Source organism: Conger conger, chromosome 19 (assembly GCF_963514075.1).
Source record: "Conger conger chromosome 19, fConCon1.1, whole genome shotgun sequence".
NCBI lineage: Eukaryota > Metazoa > Chordata > Actinopteri > Anguilliformes > Congridae > Conger > Conger conger.
This window is the reverse complement of record NC_083778.1, coordinates 14,267,011-14,281,742: the sequence shown is the minus strand read 5'-3', so window position 1 is coordinate 14,281,742 and position 14,732 is coordinate 14,267,011. Positions and strand designations below refer to the sequence as shown.

The 14,732-nt window shown below is 43.6% G+C and overlaps 1 protein-coding gene across 1 annotated transcript; it reads right to left on the bottom strand.

The window, feature by feature from the left end:
• Positions 1-5,341: 5,341 nt before the first annotated feature.
• On the bottom strand, positions 5,342-12,381 carry LOC133119218 (peroxisomal succinyl-coenzyme A thioesterase-like). The gene is made up of 10 exons (XM_061229724.1): positions 12,186-12,381; positions 11,853-11,952; positions 11,565-11,755; positions 11,189-11,358; positions 10,095-10,214; positions 7,935-8,017; positions 7,744-7,837; positions 7,318-7,398; positions 6,662-6,803; positions 5,342-5,717 (listed from the first exon to the last, which is right to left on the bottom strand). Exons 1-10 carry the CDS (start codon positions 12,379-12,381, stop codon positions 5,587-5,589), a joined length of 1,308 nt encoding a protein of 435 aa, XP_061085708.1. The 3' UTR covers positions 5,342-5,586.
• Between the last annotated feature and the right edge of the window lie 2,351 nt (positions 12,382-14,732).

The following is a 14,732-nucleotide window of genomic DNA, read 5'->3' as shown; positions in this document are numbered from 1 at the left end:
AACTCTGTCTACGTTTGCCAGGCATACGTTTTTATGCTTATATAGGAAATTAAGGAGGGGCTTATTCATTCTGCTGAAATTGCAGACCGTTAATTTGCAAGTATGATGCTGTGAATATAATCACTGAGACTTAAGTATTTCAGTCCGTTTGTTTCTTTCACTTGCATTCACATTTGAACCCCAAGACCACTGTATGTGGGCAGCCTGTAGCGTAGTGGTTAAGAATCAAATCCCAGCGCAGCCACAATAAGATCCGCACAGCCATTGGGCCATTGAGCAAAGCCCTTAACCCTGCATTACCCCAGGGAGGATTGGGGGGACTGTACGTCACTCTGGATAAGAGCGTCTGCCAAATGCCTATAATGTCTAAAGTCCAAGGTGTGTGTGTGTGTGTGTGTGTGTCTGTGTGTGTGTGTGTGTGTAAATAATTTAAGTTCTTCAAGCCAGGACCAGGCCTGAATCATGCAATCAAATTATATGATAAATCCTAGAAAACACTCAATGATCACTATTTGGTAAACCGGTCTACCAGCTTGTTAATGCAAACATCTAATCAGCCAACCATGTTGCAGCACAAAAGCATGCGCACATGGTCAAGATGTTTGGTTGTTGTTCAGATTAAACATCACAATGGAGAAGACACATGACCCAAGAGACTTTGACTGTTGAATGGTTATTGGTGGCAGACAGGGTGTCACAGGAAAAGCATCACAGAAACTGCGTGACCTCCTGGGATTTTGACACACACAACAGACCCTACAGTTTACAGAGAATGATGCGAAAAACGCTTTAGTGAGCGGCAGTTCTGTGGGTGAAAAGGAGTTCAGTGTGTTTATGTTTCACACAGTTGGAGGTAAAAAGGGAAAACCATGACCTTTGCAGCCTTGTACTCCAGAATAATTGTAAAACTACTAAAAATATTTTCAAAATATATGTTAAAATGCAGGATCTTGTACTTTGGTCATACCCTGTAGTATAACATTTCATACTTGTGCTATAAAACACTAGTGCGTCCTCGCATTTAATGGCAGCTTGATGTCATGTAGACGGTGTGACGTTTTTTTTTTATATTAAATTATTTTTAACAAACAGGTCTTTATAAAGCAAGTAAAAAATAAATAAATAAATAAAAGGTCTATGAACCAGATGAAAACAGACGTAGTATTCATTTTCTGATGCGTAATAATAAAAATGCTTGATCTCTGCAGTCACCAACGCACCCACCTCCCAACACTCTCAGGCCAGGAGTGACCACAACAGCCCCACCCAGTCAGGTTTATTTCCCAACCCCAGCAGATGAATTTCCAGGTCTGATGACCTCCAAGCCTGTGCAGCAGCGATACAAGGATACAACAAAATTGCAGCTAAAAACCTACACATATAAAACTGAGAGGAGCCCTCTCAATCACAAACTGCATCGACAAACACCAACAAAGACCACCTGAAACAGTGACGCATCCAGGAAGCAGCATCCACCAATCAACAGTTGTCATTGTTAGTTACACCTCCGTCTGTGATTGGAGCTGTGTTTTCTACCAGCAGGGTGACATCACAATGGTCTATCCATACTTCAGCGTCCCATTTGCAGACTCCCTCGGTCGTGGGGCACACCCAGTTACCATGGAGACGGCCTCTTCCTGACAGCTCTGTGCAGGATCACTTTGCAATCAGCTCAGACCAAGTGACAAAACAGGATTTGAGGGAGTAATACGGCAGACATTTTTCACTTTACAAAATCAAAAAATGTATATGAAGCGTTCACCGTTTCGGTGCCGCTGTAACGCAATCGTGAATTAACTTAATTTTAAAGGACAATTTACAAGGAATGCTACGAATAATATAACTGATATTATTCCCCTGGTTACAACTTTTATGGACCACCAAGCTGGCAGAATTACGCTCTTTACTGAATGAAACAAATGCAATTCTCGAGTGAGACTTTGCAGAAGACTGCATGGCTGGCAGAATATAACAGCGAGGCAGAACGGACTGGCCTTCATGGCTGGACTTTGTTTAATTTGCCTGTCCAAAGACTTTCTAAACAAGATCAAACATTGGCATAAGGTTTGACCAGTTTGTTAACAGGCTATGGGAAAGTCACTGACTTTTTAGTGTGACAGTGGCTTAGAGAAATGCACTCAGTCAGCAATTTATTAGGTAGACCTCTACGCCAGCTTGTTAATGCAAATATTTCATCAGCCAATCCTGTGGCAGCAACTAAATGCATAAAAACTGCTGATGTGGTCAAAAGGTTCAGCTGTTGTTCAGACCAAATTAAGAAATATGATCTAAGTGACTTTGACACACACCAACCTCCTGCACCTGGAGCATTCATTCTCAGTTACTTCCATCACTGGTAAATTAATGGCATTGTTTCCATTTACATGTTGAACTGATTGAATTGAAAGTGGATTGACCAGCTCTCAGCTGTATCATGCGATTATCATACAGGTATCCTAACTCTCCAGCAGGGGGCAGTGTGTGTTTCGGTCATTGACACTGAAATCAACCATGTGGAGCGGCCAGGGATCTCCTGTGTGTCAGTGGGTTGGGGCCCATGTACTTTGGGGACCATGGGATACTATGACACCAGTGACCTTTGGGTCATGCCATTTCTTCTCTCTACTCCCACCCTCTCCCCCTCTCCTCTTTTCTCTCCTCTCTTTCTCTGCCTCTCTTCCTCTTCTGCCTCGTATATCACTCCATAGGTCTTTACCAGCTTTGTCTTTTACATAAATATTATGTTCACCCAAAAATGTTCAGGTTATGATGTCAACACCATCAATAGGACATTTGGTCTTGGGAATTTGAGTCATTGCCACGATATGACTTAGCTGAAGCTGCATGACACGGTTTTGTTTGACTAATTCCTTACAATGTTGCTGTACTATCTAGCACACCACATCAATTCTTTTCATTGTTATAAGGGCGACATTGGCTCAGGCGGTCCCTGAGCAAGACACCTAACCCTGAATGCTCCTGACGAGCTGGTTTGGTGCCTTGCATGGCAGCCAATCACTGCTGGTGTATGAATGGGTGAATGGGTGAATGAGAAGCATAAATTGTACAGCGCATTGGATAAAGGGGCTATATAAATGCATATGAATAAATAAAAGGTTATATGAATAAATATAACCAAAACAGCAATAACCCCAATGTGTAGTATGGAATATTTTCCTTATTTATCCTATGTATCAGTATTGACCAATAATGTGACTGAAAGTATATATATTGCACAAACAGCACTGAAGTATCATATTTGCACTGTTTTGTACTCTGAACCGCTGTGGCGCATCCAGAGGGGATGAGACTGCAAGCATATATACGAGTGTGTACCCAACGCGGATCCCACGGCTTTTGTGATTGGATTATACCTGATGGAATAAAAGCCTATTATTCAACACTTTGCTGCAAGACTCTTGATTATCAGATTTGGACTGTAAGATTTGAATTTGGACTCAAATTTGTTGTCTTGGGGAACCACAACAGTAGCTTAGAGCTCTTCAAATCATGCTCCCGAATGCTACGTTGCCAGATGAAGAAAACAATAAGACGGGTTTTTATAGATTAAAAGAATCAATGTTAACATTGCATGCCGCTCTTTGCTTGCTAGGAAACGTGGCTAACGTTGGTAACATTTGTAATGGATCATGGCGAAAACTGAAGTTTAGCATTAACGTTATGCATGACATTCCCCATGCTTGGTAGCAAACGTGTCTAACGTTGGTAGCATTTGTAATGGATCATGACGAAAACTGAAGTTTAACATTAACGTTATGCATGACATTCCCCAGCCGGCACGGATGTGGGTAGCACTGCCGCCTCACAGCAAGGAGCTCCTGGGTTCGAATCCCCGTCGGCCGGGGCCTCTCTGTGCGGAGTTTGCATGTTCTCCCCATGTCTGCGTGGGTTTCCTCCGGGTACTCCGGTTTCCTCCCACAGTCCAAAGACATGCAGGTTAGGCTGATTGGAGAGTCTAAATTGCCCATAGGTATAGGTATGAGTATGAGTATGAGTGTGTGTGTGTGAGTGAATGGTGTGTGTGCCCTGCGGTGGACTGGCGACCTGTCCAGGGTGTATTCCTGCCTTTCGCCCAATGTATGCTGGGATAGGCTCCAGCCCCCTGTGACCCTGTTCAGGATAAGCGGTGTAGGGGAAAATTCACAGAACAAAAGCATGATAACCAATCACAAGTCAAAATCAGACTCCACCTTAGTGAGCAGGCTGGTTCCTCCAAAACTCTCGACGATGTGTGCTAAAAGTTTATCAATATATCTGTATTAAAGTATGATATCTACCCTATATAGTTTCAAAATGATATTAACTGCTAAATTGTGCTAGAATTACACAGCAAACTGTTAAGGACACGGGCAGAGCAAGATATGACTGTACAGCTGATTTCTCCGGGACTCTTGATGTTTTATGCCAGAAGTGTATCTATTTGACCGAGAACATTAATTATAGCTGAGCTTGTGAAAACGCAAGAAACCACAGTGAAAACTGTTGAAATGAGAGCAAAGAATGCCACGTACATTTACTCCCTTAGAGGAGAATAATTAATCAAATGTTTAGTATGTCTGTATATTAGAATAGTGTATTAGAAGTGAATATTAATGAAACGTTTAGTTTGTCTGTATATTTTCAATGATTACTGCTGCTTAGTTCGTCTTATAAAAGCGAAAGATACAGAGTGACGTGTATGGATGACGTGTTAGAGGGAGGGCATCCAGAACTTTATGAGGTCTGGTAGTTTGCCAAGAGCAGGTGCGGGGTGAAGTGAGGACACGTAGTTGGCAGAGTGCCCTGAACTTTGTACAGAGTTGGCAGAGCATAAGGACCGTTGGCAATTTGCCACAATGACGTTGTGGGAGGAGCGTTGGGAGGAGTTACGATAAGAAAAGTGTGGGTGATTTGCCAGAATGAGGTTTGAGGAGGAGTTGTAGGTGGAGTAACTGTGTATGAAATGGGTGTAAAAATGACAGTCGGGGTTCAGTTCTGGAGAGCTGATCCGGCTTCATGTGCTGCTGCTAATAAAGTCTGATTTTCCTGAAGATCTTACTGCCTGGTGTCATCTTTTCCCTCGCGAAGATGTTTTTCGACAAATTGAAGATTTGGACTCTGTCGTTTCCTTGACACGACAGCGGGTTTGGATAATGGATGGATGGATGGATGACATTCCCCATGCTTGGTAGCAAACGTGGCTAACGTCTAATTATCACATGCCACAACAAAAACCGCCACATTTTCTCAAGTTGGATGTTGAGTTCTTGTCGGCTGAAATGTCTACATTTTTAGGCAGACAAAGGAAGCAGCACATGCTTTAATTGGTTGTGGTAGACTGTAAAGAAACAGTAAGATAAAGCTGGAATATGGGGCCATGTGCCCCTTTCATGTACATGGCTACCTTAATTCACCCCAATATAATCTGTTGACATTTAGGGGAAACTAAAATGTGAATTAAAAGGTTTATGAAAACCACTGCACCAGGAATGGATGCCCCTGGGTGGCCTGAGAGCAGAGTAGCCAGGAGGGGGACGGTGGAGGGAGATGGTCCTCCTGCACGGGGTCACAGGGCCCCGGGGGTTTTCAGGTCTGGGCCGTACAGGTTTTCAGGTCTGGGCCGTACAGGTGCTGCTCCAGGAAGGCCAAGATTCTGTGCCAGGAGTCCTCCTGGGCACTAGAGTGCGCTCTGACCTCCCCTCCCCAGAGAGCCACCACTGCGAAGCAAACAAGAGAAGAAGGTCATTATTTGAAATAAGTGGATTTGCTGTGATATTAAAACTCCCAACGTGTCATAGGTATGTGGGCGGAGCCAATCATAGATAATTGCAATTTCAGTATTTTAATAATTAATGCCAGCAAACTCCAGTTCTCCAGTGTGGTTACACATTGGGCAGATGATCCAACTCAATCACCTGAAAGTATTACTCAGTTTCAGTTTTAACATCAGGTTGCAGAAGTGGTGTCAATGATTTGCCTGTTGTTAGCCACAGCCTTCTTGGCAATTAAATAAAGTGGCAACCTGCAGCCTGTTGCACCAGTATAACGTAAGTTCCAATTTAGGCTAGTTTGAACGTAAATTCAGAGTTACGCCATAACTTAATGTAAACTGGTTGCACCAACTGATTTAGTGACAGTAACGCAAATAACCACACATTACAGCAGTGGTATGCAGAAGAGCATCTCTGAACACACAACGCATTATAACTCTTAAGTGGATAGGTTACAGCAGCAGAAGTCTAATAAAAGTAAAGTCTAGTAAAATGAGTCAAATAAATACCTAATGAAGTGCTCACTGAGTGTATAAAATAGTGTCGCTTTGGATTAAAAGCGTCTGCAAAATGACTAAAATGTAAATGTAAATATAAATGTGTAATACCAGACGTCAAATGGAACTGAGGCACCCCCTTGTGGCAGACACATAATACTACATCGTGATGAACAAATGAACAAACAGACAGAGAATTATCCTTTTTGGCACCTAAAGCTGAAAAAACCGCAATACCGCGAGTACAATAGTTATTACCACACTGAAGTCATTTGGTCTACATGACAGAAGATCATCATCAGGTTCCTCCTTACCCCACATATTGTGCAGACATGAATATAAAGTCTACAGGTTCCTTACCCCACATCTGACATATCATATACTGTTCTGTACCTTTTCCTCCTGACGCAGTAACAATGTAGTTGCTAAAGGCAATGTGCGGGGTGTAGGGGGGCTCAATCAGGTGTCCCGCCCCAGGGTAGGAGAGGATGGTCAACAGATGACCGTTTCCAGCCTCCTCCATCATCTTCTCCATCTGGAGGAAAAGCTTTGTTCACACACAGCAACTGGCAGAGTAAAACTGACCTGTGTGTGTCTGTGTGTGCTTATGCATGTGTGCTAAAACGTTTTTTTGGGGTCTCAGTGCAGATTTATAAATCACATGGTGCACAGACGGGGAATTAGCAGCAATGGAGTACCCGAACATCGATACTATCTTTGAATGATTCATGAAACACATTGTTGAATAAATGTTTTCAAATAGCATTGTCTATTGTATGCTTTAAAAAGTTATACAAGTAAGCATAACAACTCATGACATATTAAGTGTTTATAGACAAGTTTATACAGTTTAAAGCATTTTTAATCATGAAAAAACTGGTTTAAACAGGTGGTTTTAATGTTGTGGCTGATCGGTGTATCTCATCTTGCCTTACACTCATACATATGAAAGGCTAGCTCCACCACTGAATGTACAGACTGGTATGTAAAGACAGAAGCACAGACATCGGTACAGACAGCGGTATAGAGAGCGGGACAGACAGACTCACGTCTTCAGCCGACTCAGCGACTGGGCAGCTCTGATCATCTTCACCCACGATCAACAGCAGAGGACACTGTAACTGCCCCACCTGAAGATCACAACAACCAACAGTGACTAAAGCACCACACTCACAAGCCAATCAGAATGGGCAGAGGGATCTACAGCACAACACTCACAAGCCAATCAGAATGGGCAGAGGGATCTACAGCACCACACTCACAAGCCAATCAGAATGGGCAGAGAGATCTACAGCACAACACTCACCAGCCAATCAGAATGAGAAGAGTGATCTACAGCACAACACTCACCAGCCAATCAGAATGGGAAGAGTGATCTACAGCACAACACTCACCAGCCGATCAGAACGGACAGAATGGGGTGTGCCTATCGCTGTGTATAAACAATGAGGCAGAGAGAGTTTATATTTACTCACAGCAACCTTCTTGCTGGGGTCGGAGGGTATCGGCAAGAGAAGATCTCGCGAGATCACTCGATGCTCCTCATCATAACGGACCTTGTGGGCATCTCTGAAAACAAAATAAAATGAAATGAATGAATGAATGAATGAATGAACGATACACTGCAGATCACTTTCGCCACACAGAGCTGCAGGGTGACACTCACTTCTCAATATCCTTAAAGACGTCAGCCACAGATCCCCGCAGTGGCTGCACGTGGCTTCCGCTCACACATACCAGGCACCTGGGCTGGGAGAGAAAGAGCAGATGGGGTGTAGCATCTGATATGCGGCGTATTTCAGCGTTTCCTAACCGGTGTGCCGCCAGGCAAGGTGCCGCATGAAAAACCCTTTCAAAAAAAAAAGAAAAAAGAAAAACCTTCACAAAACCCAAATTAAATGTCATTAAAATGCATTTGGCTTCAATGTAATAACATCTTAAGGGATAGCCAACATGGCTTTCACATTCTTTGAGGAAGCTACCAAGTGCTTTGATGGTAGCAGGGTTTATGACATACATTTAGATTTCCAAAAGGTATTTGATAAGGTACCACATGACAGACTCATTATCAGATTTAAAATAGGTTTGGTAGCGTAGGCCCTTGGTTAGGGAATTTAATAGCACCAGTCTTAGTGATACTCACAATTTTATTTTCCCGATTCTTGTGTAATTATCGATAACTCGATAAAAAATTCAAGTGAATGTGACGATGATGAAAGGCACTGCTTCAATTAGGATTATGAGTAAGTATTGTCATAAAACAGAAAACCACACAAACATGTAAGATGCAGCACATAGAGACAAACATGAAGACTTACGGACGATGATGACTAAAACACAGGATGGGAAACAACCTCCTGACATTTGAAGGCCTTTGATAGATTAGATGCACTGACACATAGAAGTAACAATAAATAAATAGGCCTGATTGCGACGGCTGAGTGATGTGCTAGTAACCTCTCCTCAGGACAACAATCCAACTAATGCCAACGGATTTGAAGATCATGGGACAAGAACTGATGTTATTCTCATATTTCTCTTATGCTTATTTAAAAACTATGAGTGAAATATAAAATTATTAATGTAATTGATAGATGAAATGATTGATGTTATTGATAGCTAATGAATTTGCGATGCTAAAATAATTCATAAAAGAGTGATAACGTTAAAGTTAACTCTCAAGAATGTGAGACCTAGTGGTCTCAAAGGGGGGAATGTTGAAGTTTGATCAAAATGCTCCTATTGAAAACCAGGAATGCTTAGAATAATGATGAAGTTTGATTTAAATGCTTTTATTAAAACTGTGAAATGGTTAGAATTGAGAATAAGTGAATAAGTCAGCATGAGTAATTAGAACTGTGTGTCTGTTCAAACACATTGAGCTGCAAAGTAGAGAGTTTGTTTCATGAAAGTGCAGAGAACACTTAATCAGGTGTTTAAAAACCATACCATTGGATACGACCTGTTTTGACTAAGTGATGCAGGTCAAGCAATGTGGGTCTTTGCAGAGAAATGTTCCGAGTTAGTGATCACCAGCCAGTTTGCCTGCGTCATTACAGAGGCAAAAGGTTAAGACAGCTCAGCTTTCATAGAGTGACAGAAAATATTAAGGCGGGTTAAGAGAGACAATGTGATGTTATATGACAAATGATTGGTTAGCTTTATTGTATAAAGACTAGGATACTTCCTACTGTTACTTTGGAATTCTCTGGTCTCTTGAAGCTTCTTGCACAGAGCACACAGATTCCCCAGATTAATCTGTTTTATTTTAAACTAAAGATTTGTAATGAAGGCGGCACGGATGGTGCAGTGGGTAGCACTGCCGCCTCACAGCAAGGAGGTCCTGGGTTCGAATCCCCGTCGGCCGGGGCCTCTCTGTGCGGAGTTTGCATGTTCTCCCCGTGTCTGCGTGGGTTTCTTCCGGGTACTCTGGTTTCCTCCCACAGTCCAAAGACATGCACGTTAGGCTGATTGGAGAGTCTAAATTGCCCATAGGTATGAGTGTGTGAGTGAATGGTGTGTGTGCCCTGTGATGGACTGGCGACCTGTCCAGGGTGTATTCCTGCCTTTCGCCCAATGTATGCTGGGATAGGCTCCAGCCCCCCTGCGACCCTGATCAGGATAAGCGGGTTCAGATAATGGATGGATGGATGGATTTGTAATGAACAACTATTGACTGAGTGCTTCTTCAACATCATTGCTGCCAATACAACTTCACCCACGTAAAAGGAACGAGGAGGAAAAGCGACAAAAATGTTTCCTCAACATAGGTTTTGCAGAACGCATTTCAGAGTGCCATTTCTCTACACTGACAATGTTCTCTCACCTGGATCACGGACGAGTACACCGCCATCGACAGGACAACGGAGGTGCCAAAGCACAGTCCAAACATGGCGACCCGGTCACTGCACACCTGGGGATGCTCCTTCAGAATGGTGAATGCAGCCTGGCCCAGAAACATTTAAGCACATCATATTCTCCAGTGGGGAGATGACACACACATCCCCCTCCCAAAATTATTGGAACGGCAAGGTCAATTCCTTTGTTTTAGCTAAGCCAATTGAGTTCCAGGTCCAAAGTACATCGGATGACAGATCCAAATTTCAGCTTTTATTTCCTGGTATTTTCATCTAGATTTATTAAACAACGTAGAGAGCAGCAATATAGATTACAATTACAGCTGATAACAGTTTGCAAACAAGTAAAGACATGAGCCACAAACATTCTGCAACAAAGTTTTATGGACTGATGAGACCAATATTAACTTCCAAAGTGATGAAAAGGCCAAAGTGAAGAGAAAGAAGGGACCTGCTCAGGATTCAAAACATACAAGCTCATCTGTGAAACACGGTGGAGGAAGTGTCATTGCTTGGGCTTGCATGGCTGCTGACTGCCAAATTATGGAGAAACATTCTGAGAAATGCGTCCAAACTCAACAGTTTGGTGATGTCCATGGGTCGCAGGGTTGATGCACTTATTGCAAGCAAGGGATATGCCTCCAAATATTAAGTGTTATTTACTTTCTTTTACTTAAATAGTCTCTATTAAAATACTCACCAAAAAATTGGGTGGCATGATACCAAAGGTGCTATGTTATAAGTAGTTTAACACATCTAGGTATAAATACCAGGAAATAAAAGCTGAAATTCTGAGCTCTTGTCACATGTTCATCTTTTTATCTGGACCGCAGATGTATTCACTGTATTGCAAAAGCAAAGGAATTGGCCCCGCTGTTCGAATACTTTTGGAGGGGACTGTATATACGTATGCATGTAAACATGAAATCATTTTTCTGTGCATATATAGCCGTCCTCTCAGCCAGGTCTCTCCTCCTAAAAGAGACTTTACATCTCAACTGGATGCGGCCTGGTTAAATAAAGCTTAAATGAAAAACGAAATAAATAATAAGTTATCATGTACCTCAAAGTACTGTTTTCCAACTTGTCTAGAGGGGTCTGACAAGGCCTTTGGTGACATGTACTCCAGTGCCATGGAAACGTACCCATGTGATGCAAGCAGGGCTGCACGGTACTCCACTAAGCCTCCACCCCCTCCCCACATGTCCACAATTCCAGGGAAAGGTCCAGGACCTCAAAGAGAATAACACATTTACCTGTCTGGTGCACACACGCACTCACATACTGCATAGCTGCAGAAGACTGCATGGCTGCTGACCTCGCAGAATATAACAGCGAGGCAGAACGGTGCACCCAGGTCTGGCTGGACTTTGTTTAATTTGCCTGTACAAAGACTTTCTAAACAAGATCAAACATTGGCACGGCAGTGTTGCAATCACCTGGAGGCAGGAAGAGCGTTCCTCTGACCCCGCCCTCTGTGACCTCTACCCTGCGGACGCCTGGCGCCATGTACCAGCGCTCGGCGACGGCACAAGCCAACGCCTTCGTCTCTCTGAACCCCTGGCTGATGTGGCCACAGTACACAGAGATGTGCACCAACATCGGGGTGCTGAGATCCTTCTTCCGCAACCTGAGGAGTGTTCAAAACACCTTGAATGTTCCTGATGCATCTGATTCCTTTGGGTAATTAACTGTTTACTGGCCAAATTACAGGTGAGGGTGGTAACCTGAGTCCTGTTCTACTCCCAGGCACTGGCTTCATGCTCCAGAGCAGACCCATGGGCTCCACGCCCTGGTACGATCCTCCCACACACACATGTTCTGCAACTACGAACAAAACACACTGAACCTCAAAACAAGCAGGACTTAACAGGAAAGAGTTGGAGGTTGGTAACAAATCAGTGCATGCCACTGATTCCAGTATAAATTATAGAGCAGCATTTGACAACATCACATACAGTAATGAAATAACTGTCGACGTAATAATAAAGAGCTGCTCAGAATACTGCGCAAACACGTAAATTGCAAGGTGCGATAAAGCGGAGAAATCAGTTAAAAACCTTTCACGGTTCCTTCATCATCGCTGACATAATGTCCAAAAGCCTGCCAGAGGTCGTCATCCTCAGAGCGCAGTAGGGAGTGCAGAGTGACGTCTTGTCCGTGGAACAAATTCTGCACAACCACTCGGAACTTTTCATCCACTAGTCCCCTGGACGGACTGACGGACAGCATGGCGCTCATATTCTTCTCAGACATATTTCTTGTACTACCAAACGAGCGGTCGATACACATAAAACACGTGACCTCATGAACATTGTACCCTAACCTATGTCTAAAATACTCCATTCCCAGTCTAATACAAACAGAGGGGTGGAGACCAGAAACCCATCAGCAGCAAGTGAACCGCTGTGGCGCATCCAGAGGGGATGAGACTGCAAGCATATATAAGAGTGTGTACCCAATGGACCGTTGCGTTGTAACGCGGATCCCACGGCTTTTGTGATTGGATTATACCTGATGGAACTTTGCTGCAAGACTCTTGATTATCAGATTTGGACTGTAAGGTTTGAATTTGAGTTTGAATTTGGACTCAAATTTGTTGTCTTGCTCCTGAATGCTACGTTGCCAGATGAAGAAAACAATCAGACGGGTTTTAATAGATTTTTATAGATCAAAAGAATCAATGTTAACAATGCATGCCGCACTTTGCTTGCTAGGAAATGTGGCTAACGTTGGTAACATTTGCAGCCTGGCCCAGAAACATTTAAGCACATCATATTCTCCAGTGGGGAGATGACACACACATCCCCCTCCCAAAATTATTGGAACGGCAAGGTCAATTCCTTTGTTTTAGCTATACACCGAAGACAATTGAGTTCCAGGTCCAAAGTATATCGGATGACAGATCCAAATTTCAGCTTTTATTTCCTGGTATTTTCATCTAGATTTATTTAACAACGTAGAGAGCAGCAATATAGATTACAATTACAGCTGATAACAGTTTGCAAACAAGTAAACATTCTGCAACAAAGTTTTATGGACTGATGAGACCAAGATTAACTTCCAAAGTGATGAAAAGGCCAAAGTGAAGAGAAAGAAGGGACCTGCTCATGATTCAAAACATACAAGCTCATCTGTGAAACACGGTGGAGAAAGTGTCATTGCTTGGGCTTGCATGGCTGCTGACTGCCAAATTATGGAGAAACATTCTGAGAAATGCGTCCAAACTCAACAGTTTGGTGATGTCCATGGGTCGCAGGGTTGATGCACCTATTGCAAGCAAGGGATATGCCTACAAATATTAAGTGTTATTTACCTTCTTTTACGTAAATAGTCTCTATTAAAATACTTTTGCTCACCAAAAAATTGGGTGGCCTGATACCAAAGGTGCTATGTTATAAGTAGTTTAACACATCTAGGTATAAATACCAGGAAATCCATCCATCCATTATCTGAACCCGCTTATCCTGATCAGGGTCGCAGGGGGGCTGGAGCCTATCCCAGCATACATTGGGCGAAAGGCAGGAATACTCCCTGGACAGGTCGCCAGTCTATCGCAGGGCACACACACCATTCACTCACACAGTCATACCTACGGGCAATTTAGACTCTCCAATCAGCCTAATGTGCATGTCTTTGGACTGTGGGAGGAAACCAGAGTACCCGGAGGAAACCCACGCAGACACGGGGAGAACATGCAAACTCCGCACAGAGAGGCCCCGGCCGACGGGGATTCGAACCCAGGACCTCCTTGCTGTGAGGCGGCAGTGCTACCCACTGCACCATCCGTGCCGCCATACCAGGAAATAAAAGCTGAAATTCTGAGCTCTTGTCACATGTTCATTTTTTTATCTGAACCGCAGGTGTATTCACTGTATTGCAAAAACAAAGGAATTGGCCTCGCTGTTCCAGTACTTTGGGAGGGGACTGTATATACGTATGCATGTAAACATGAAATCATTTTTCTGTGCATATACAGCCGTCCTCTCAGCCAGGTCTCTCCTCCTAAAAGAGACTTTACATCTCAACTGGATTCTGCCTGGTTAAATAAAGCTTAAATGCAAAACGAAATAAATAAAAAGTTATCATGTACCTCAAAGTACTGTTTTCCAACTTGTCTAGAGGGGTCTGACAAGGCCTTTGGTGACATGTACTCCAGTGCCATGGAAACGTACCCATGTGATGCAAACCGGGCGGCACGGTACTCTACTAAGCCTCCACCCCCTCCCCACATGTCCAAAATTCCAGGGAAAGGTCCAGAACCTCAAAGAGAATAACACATTTACCTGTCTGGTGCACACACGCACTCACATACTGCATAGCTGCAGAAGACTGCATGGCTGGCAGAATATAACAGCGAGGCAGAACGGTGCACCCAGGTCGGACTGGCCTTCATGGCTGGACTTTGTTTAATTTGCCTGTCCAAAGACTTTCTAAACAAGATCAAACAATGGCATATCAGTGTTGCAATCACCTGGAGGCAGGAAGAGCGTTCCTCTGACCCCGCCCTCTGTGACCTCTACCCTGCGGACGCCCGGTGCCATGTACCAGCGCTCGGCGACGGCACAAGCCAACGCCTTCGTCTCTCTGAACCCCTGGCTGATGTG

Excerpts from the sequence above, each read along its gene's own strand:
- LOC133119218 (XM_061229724.1), bottom strand. The coding sequence starts at position 12,381 with ATGTCTGAGAAGAATATGAGCGCCATGCTGTCCGTCAGTCCGTCCAGG. Across the intron at positions 11,756-11,852 it reads GGGAGTAGAACAGGACTCAG|GTTGCGGAAGAAGGATCTCA; the intron begins GTTACCACCCTC and ends AACACTCCTCAG. Across the intron at positions 5,718-6,661 it reads TACTGCGTCAGGAGGAAAAG|TGGTGGCTCTCTGGGGAGGG; the intron begins GTACAGAACAGT and ends TTTGCTTCGCAG.